The sequence below is a fragment of the Clinocottus analis genome, unplaced genomic scaffold, assembly GCF_023055335.1.
Source record: "Clinocottus analis isolate CAN_PGR_092001 unplaced genomic scaffold, fCliAna1.0.p SCAF_21, whole genome shotgun sequence".
Lineage (NCBI taxonomy): Eukaryota > Metazoa > Chordata > Actinopteri > Perciformes > Cottidae > Clinocottus > Clinocottus analis.
In genome coordinates this window covers 957,671-963,670 of record NW_027175943.1, presented here as the reverse complement: position 1 = coordinate 963,670, position 6,000 = coordinate 957,671, and the positions used below count along the sequence as shown (strand labels likewise).

The 6,000-nt window shown below is 46.1% G+C and overlaps 1 protein-coding gene across 4 annotated transcripts in view; it reads left to right on the top strand.

Annotated features, from left to right (window-relative positions):
* The window catches only part of txk (TXK tyrosine kinase), a 26,384-nt gene extending 20,598 nt beyond the window's left edge, over positions 1-5,786 (top strand). For 2 of the 4 annotated variants that reach the window (XM_068587353.1, XM_068587354.1), the window contains exons 2-17: positions 172-248; positions 1,432-1,480; positions 1,768-1,849; positions 1,940-2,068; positions 2,152-2,216; positions 2,407-2,466; positions 2,628-2,682; positions 3,033-3,112; positions 3,199-3,323; positions 3,411-3,485; positions 3,912-4,083; positions 4,169-4,385; positions 4,582-4,646; positions 4,961-5,079; positions 5,293-5,450; positions 5,667-5,786. In XM_068587353.1, the coding sequence (XP_068443454.1) occupies positions 236-248; positions 1,432-1,480; positions 1,768-1,849; positions 1,940-2,068; positions 2,152-2,216; positions 2,407-2,466; positions 2,628-2,682; positions 3,033-3,112; positions 3,199-3,323; positions 3,411-3,485; positions 3,912-4,083; positions 4,169-4,385; positions 4,582-4,646; positions 4,961-5,079; positions 5,293-5,450; positions 5,667-5,738 (1,536 nt within the window). In that variant the 5' untranslated portion in view covers positions 172-235 and the 3' untranslated portion in view covers positions 5,739-5,786. Of the gene's footprint in view, positions 1-171; positions 249-1,374; positions 1,481-1,767; positions 1,858-1,939; positions 2,069-2,151; positions 2,217-2,406; positions 2,467-2,627; positions 2,683-3,032; positions 3,113-3,198; positions 3,324-3,410; positions 3,486-3,911; positions 4,084-4,168; positions 4,386-4,581; positions 4,647-4,960; positions 5,080-5,292; positions 5,451-5,666 lie in introns of those variants that run through there. The other 2 variants (XM_068587356.1, XM_068587355.1) reach the window with 2 other exon arrangements.
* The last annotated feature ends 214 nt before the right edge of the window (positions 5,787-6,000 follow it).

The window sequence follows — 6,000 nt, the reverse complement described above, 5'->3', positions numbered from 1 at the left end:
GTGTTGTTCTTGAAGTTACTCAGAGACGGATGCTTTGTGGTTTCATTCACGTCATTCTATCACTTCCTCTCGATCTTTTCATCTTTTCTCTCTCTCTCTCTCTCTCTCTCTCTCTCTCTCTCTCTCTCTCTCTCTCTCTCTCTCTCTCTCTCTCTCTCTCTCTCTCTTCAGCCTCGTTGATGAAACCGATCAGATGATCCGGCGCTGAGGACCTGAAGGAGGCCGTAGGTCCATCATGATTCACTCAAGTAAGCATCTTTATCTTTATGTCCCTGCAGAGAAAATCATAATAAATAATCATAAACTCACAGCGGAGACTTTAACAAACGCAAACATTAAAATATAAATCTAAAACGTGACGTTCATCTTTGAATAAACTTAAACACACACGAGCAGATGAGCTTATGTATAAATGAAAGAATTAAACAAAAGTTTGATATATATATATATATATATATATATATATATATATATATATATATATATATATATATATATATATATATATATTTACAGATTCTGAATCCGTCTCCAGAATGTTTTTTCCTTCGAGAGGTAAAAGTCAAAGCGACGCTTCGTTTCGAGGCGTTTTCACGTCGTCGTCTCTGTTGCTTCTTTCTCTCGTGAAGAGATGTGAGCGTGTTGCGTTTGAGGAACCGCCGCCAGCCGAGGAGACGCTGCAGACGTCTGAAGAAGCTTCTAGAAGTCACAGTCGGCTTTGTGTTTGTTATCGTTACAAAAGAATCCTCTGAAATACGTCTTTGTAGGTCTTTGAACGCCACGCGAACCGCCCCCGGAGGCTGAGTTAAAGCCCTGAATGCTAAATGCTAACGCTACAGGGCACGATGTCAGTATATCATTATAAATCTGTGATAACTTACTCCGTATCAAAGAGACTTTCAAATCCTTAACTTGAGTAAAAGTACCTGAACTTAAAAGTGCTACACGTTAAATAGAAGAAGTACTTGAAGTATTAAAACTGCTTCTTTGATGTGTGAGCAGCAGTTTAACCCACAAAAACCTGGACCTGAGCTCTGTAAAATGAACTGATGAGAACAATCGTGCATCATCAGTGTAGGTTTTATATGAACCAGAAGCGACTAAAGCTGTCTGACAAGTAGAGTATTAACTGATGGATCCATGGGGACTTTTATTTTGTGTGCTTTTATTTTGGCGGTTAATCACATGGCGGCCATCGGTCTGCAGTTGTGTGTTCGTCTCCAACAAAGTTGAACTCACTTCAGCTGAAACAGGAAGACGTGTCACACAAAGGCTGAGAAGATGACACACACACACACACACACACACACACACACACACACACACACACACCTTGCAGAGGAAGAACAAAAGTGTGTCAGTTCTGTAGAAAAGGAAACTTCACCTCCTCCTCAAAGCCACAAAGAGAGTTCAACTATTCAACCTCCACAGATCACTCCATCCACTCTGTGTTCTGCTGCTGCTGCTCCGTGCAGACCAGGTACACAACACCTACACAACACCTACACAACACCCGACCCACAATGGTTCTAGTTTCCAGGTTATTGATAACCTGATTGATTACATTACTTGTTCAACTGTTTGTAGCAAATACAGTAAAACCTGTAAACATCTGAGAGGATCTTGTGTAACTGAACATTCTCCTGCTGGATGTTGAGTCTTTTAAACGTGTAGAAACATTAAAATACAGGACTATATATATATATATATATATATATATATATATATATATATATATATATATATATATATATTGGTTGTTTCCAGTGAGAGCAGCACCTGCATGGAGCCGGAGGGAAGAACCTCTCTGTGTTTCCAGAGCAGACGACACCCAGGGCACGGCCGCCGGGTGAGAGTGTGTGTGTGTGTGTGTGTGTGTCTATGTGTGTGTGTGTGTGTCTGTGTGTGTGTTAATGTCTGTCCTCCCCGTACCCTTCAGGTGGACAGGTCGAGGAGGAAGCTTCCTCTGCCGCCTCCCGACGACCAGAATGGCGACGCCTGGCTGCTCGTCGTCATCGCCATGTACGACTTCACTGCCAAGGAGGACACCGACCTCACACTCAAACAGGTACGCACACACACACACACACACACCTACACACACACACTGCGACACAGCAGGTGTGACGATGCGGTGTGTTGCGTCCACAGGGGGAAGAGTACGTCATCCTGCACAAGCAGGACCAGCTGTGGTGGAGAGCGCAGGACAAACATGGGTAAAAAGAGCTTTTCCATGACAAGTTTTGACTCGTCGCATCTCAACAACCATCACAGGGACTGTGATGAAATTTGTACCCGACGTTCATGGTGCCCAGAGGATGAAGTGTGATAAATTTGGTGGCTCTTGTTGCCGCCTCCTGTGAGGAGGACGTCAGTGAGTTGAGGTTGAGCTGCTCCGTGTTTCAGGAACAATGGCTTCATCCCGAGCAACTACGTGGCGGAGAAACACAGGATCGAGGCAAACGCGTGAGTTTTATGATACAAATTCATATTCATTCATGTTTGTTTGTGACACAAAAGGTTGCTGTTGTTGTTGTTGTTGTTGTTAAATCAAACTGCATTGACATTGTAACATTTGTATTGCTCAAAGCGCAACAGATAAACTAGGGCTTGTGTGCTTCCTGCAGGTGGTACTGCAAGAACATCACCAGGACAAAAGCTGAGCAGCTGCTGAGACAAGAGGTGTGTTTCCTGTCTATCTACCTGTCGTCATGATCTACCTGTCCATCCACCTATCCTACACATGTCCATCTTGTCTGGTCATAGATTTCGTGCCGTAGGTATCTGACATCCGATAATCGTTTGAGTAATTTTATAAGCAAAAAACGCCCAAATATGAGCTCCTCAAATGAGTTGATTCACTGCTTTTATTTGTGATATGTGATTGTAAAACATCGTCTTGTGGTTCGTGACAGTCAGAGGAACTAAACAAGGACGTAAAGACGTAAAGACGTAAAGACGTCGCCTTGAGCCTCGACCTCTGCGATGGACGGATGAACGTCAGCTGCAGAGTTAACTGTGTTTGCTTCCAGAACAAAGAGGGCGGCTTCGTGGTGCGTGAGTCCAGTCAGGAGGGCGTCTACACCGTGTCCGTCTACACCAAGACATCAAGGTGACGCAGAGGTGACAGGCGTACGGTCGGCTGAGGAACGACGTCCACGCCGTTCGTCTTCACGGTTCCTCTCTGTTCCCCTGCAGCGCCAGCGGGGACATCCGGCACTACAAGATCAAAACCAGCGACACGGGACAGTTCTACCTGGCCGAGAAACACACCTTCACCTCCATCCCGGAGGTCATCCACTACCACGAGCACAACGCGGCAGGTTCGTACACTCCCACAATGCTTCACTTCACAGTCTGGTCCCAGTTCACAGTCTGGTCCCAGTTCACAGTCTGGTCCGTGTGTGTAGGTCTGGTGACCCGGCTGCGGTATGCGGTGGGTCCGATGGGGAGGTCGGTACCGGCCACTGCAGGGTTCAGCTCAGGTACAGAGAAATACAAAATACATGTTTTATAACACGTCGTGATGCATTCATCTCTCACATGAAGGTGCTCAATAGAACATACAGGGTTCTTTGGCTCATAGAGGAGAATCCTTCACTTGTTCCTGTTAGAACCTTCTGGGTTCCACCTGGAGCACTTTCAGAGGGTTCTACCAAGAACTCAAGATCAATGGTGATACCTTCTTCTTCTTCTCCTTTGTCTTCTTTGTCTTCTTCTTTGTCTTCTCCATATTCTTTGTCTTGTTCATTGTCTTCCTTTTCTTCATCCCATTTGTCTTCTTTATCTTCTTCATTGTTTTCTTCTTCTTCGTCTTCCTTGTCTTCATCTTCTTTGTCTTCTTCATCTTGTTCTTCTTCTTCTTTGTCTCTTCTTCCTACTCCTCTTCCTCCTCCTCCTCCTCCCTCCAGAGAAGTGGGAGATCAACCCCAGTGAGCTGACCTTCATGAAGGAGCTGGGCAGTGGGCAGTTTGGCGTGGTGAGGCTTGGCAAGTGGCGCGCTCAGCACCGAGTCGCCATCAAGGCCATCCGAGAGGGCGCCATGTACGAGGAGGACTTCATCGAGGAGGCCAAAGTCATGATGTGAGGAGCCCGAGGAGCATGTTGCCTCCTCATTGGTCGACAACCAGGAAGTGAAACCCTATATGTGTGTGTGTGTGTGTCCCAGGAGGCTGTGCCACCCCAAACTGGTGCAGCTGTACGGCGTCTGCCTGCAGCGCCGCCCGCTGCTCATCGTGGCCGAGTTCATGGAGAACGGCTGCCTGCTGAACTTCCTGCGGCAGCGGCGGCGGACGCTGACGGAGGCGTGGCTTCTGTCCATGTGCCAGGACGTCTGCGAGGGCATGGAGTACCTGGAGGCCCAGAACTTCCTGCACAGAGACCTGGTGAGCTCTAAGGCGTCAGCTAACGGGGCTCCAGTAAATAAAGTGAGCTACTGAAGGAGATTCAGTTTATTTACTGGATCCCCGTTAGCCGACGCCTTAGCTTCTCCTTCTCCTTCCAGGTGGCGCCTCTCCCGCCACCTAGTGGTCAGGATGAGCAGGTGCATACTTGAGCTTTCTTTATGTTTCTCTCGTCCAGGCAGCCAGGAACTGTCTGGTTAACGAACACAAGGTGGTGAAGGTCTGCGACTTTGGGATGACCAGGTAACGGCTGCCTCTTCGCTAAACACACGACAGCTAAACTCTCATCCAGGTGGACGGACCTCAAAATCTCAATTTTACAGGAAGTTGCTCGCCGTAATGTTGTCTCCAATTTTGAGCCATATTAAGATACGACAGCTTTAAACCGTCAGGCTCCGTGCTAAGCTAAGCTAAGCTAATGCCTGCAGAGGGTTGTAAGAGTTGTATCATCTTCCCCAAAAATGTCAAACTATTCCTCTTAATTCAGATTAAGAATGTTAATAAACGATGTCTTGAGTTTCCGGCTTTAGAGACGTCCTGACGGTTCATGCTTGCAGGTACGTTTTGGACAACCAGTACACCAGTTCCAGTGGCGCCAAGTTCCCAGTGAAGTGGTCTCCTCCAGAGGTTCTGCACTACAGCAAGTACAGCAGCAAGTCCGACGTCTGGTCCTTCGGTGAGGAACCAAAGACCTTCAGCTGCACAGGAACACTGGAGGCCAACAGTCACCTCGGAGTACTGAGAGGAAGAGGGAGGAAGAGAGAGGAAGAGGGAGGAAGAGGGAGGAAGAGGGAGGAAGAGGGAGGAGGAGGGATTGTGATTTCAGGCTCTATCTGAGGTTGCGTTTGTGTGCAGGTGTGCTCATGTGTGCATGTGTTCATGTGTGCAGGCGTGGTGATGTGGGAGATCTACTCGGAGGGTCGAACCCCGTTTGAGAGCCGCTCCAACCTGGACGTGGTGAACGACATCACCAGAGGAGTCCGACTGTACCGACCAGCCAGAGCCTCTCAAACGCTGTTCCTCATCATGTACCGCTGCTGGCACGAGGTGCTCACTCACTCACTCACTCACTCACTCACTCACTCACTTGTTCACTCATTCATTCACACACTCAATCTTATTAATTAATTCACTTAGTCACTAATGTATTCAATAATTAACGGTTTTGCACTCAATAATTTCTCATCACTTACTTCTTCTTCTTCTTCTTCTTCTTCTTCTTCTTCTTCTTCTTCTTCTTCTTCTTCTTCTTCGTTGGTGTAGAAGCCTGACGGTCGGCCATCTTTCTCAGAGCTTCTGGAGGAAATCAGAAAACTTGCCGAAAATCTGGATTAACAAACTCTGTGTTGTAAATAATTGTTGTTCTCTCATGATGACGTCGTTGTAAATAAGTTTTGTTTTTATTAAAAGTCTTTTCACATAACTTTTACACAAATGTTGTTGTTGTTTTTTTTACCTTAAACACAGAAAACACAACTTCCTTCGTAATGAATATGGAACATTTGAAGCTTTTAAACACAATAATTAACTTTTAATTATAGAAAGTGAATTATTTATAGTGATAAAATAAATAAAAAGCACCTTGAAAATGAATTAT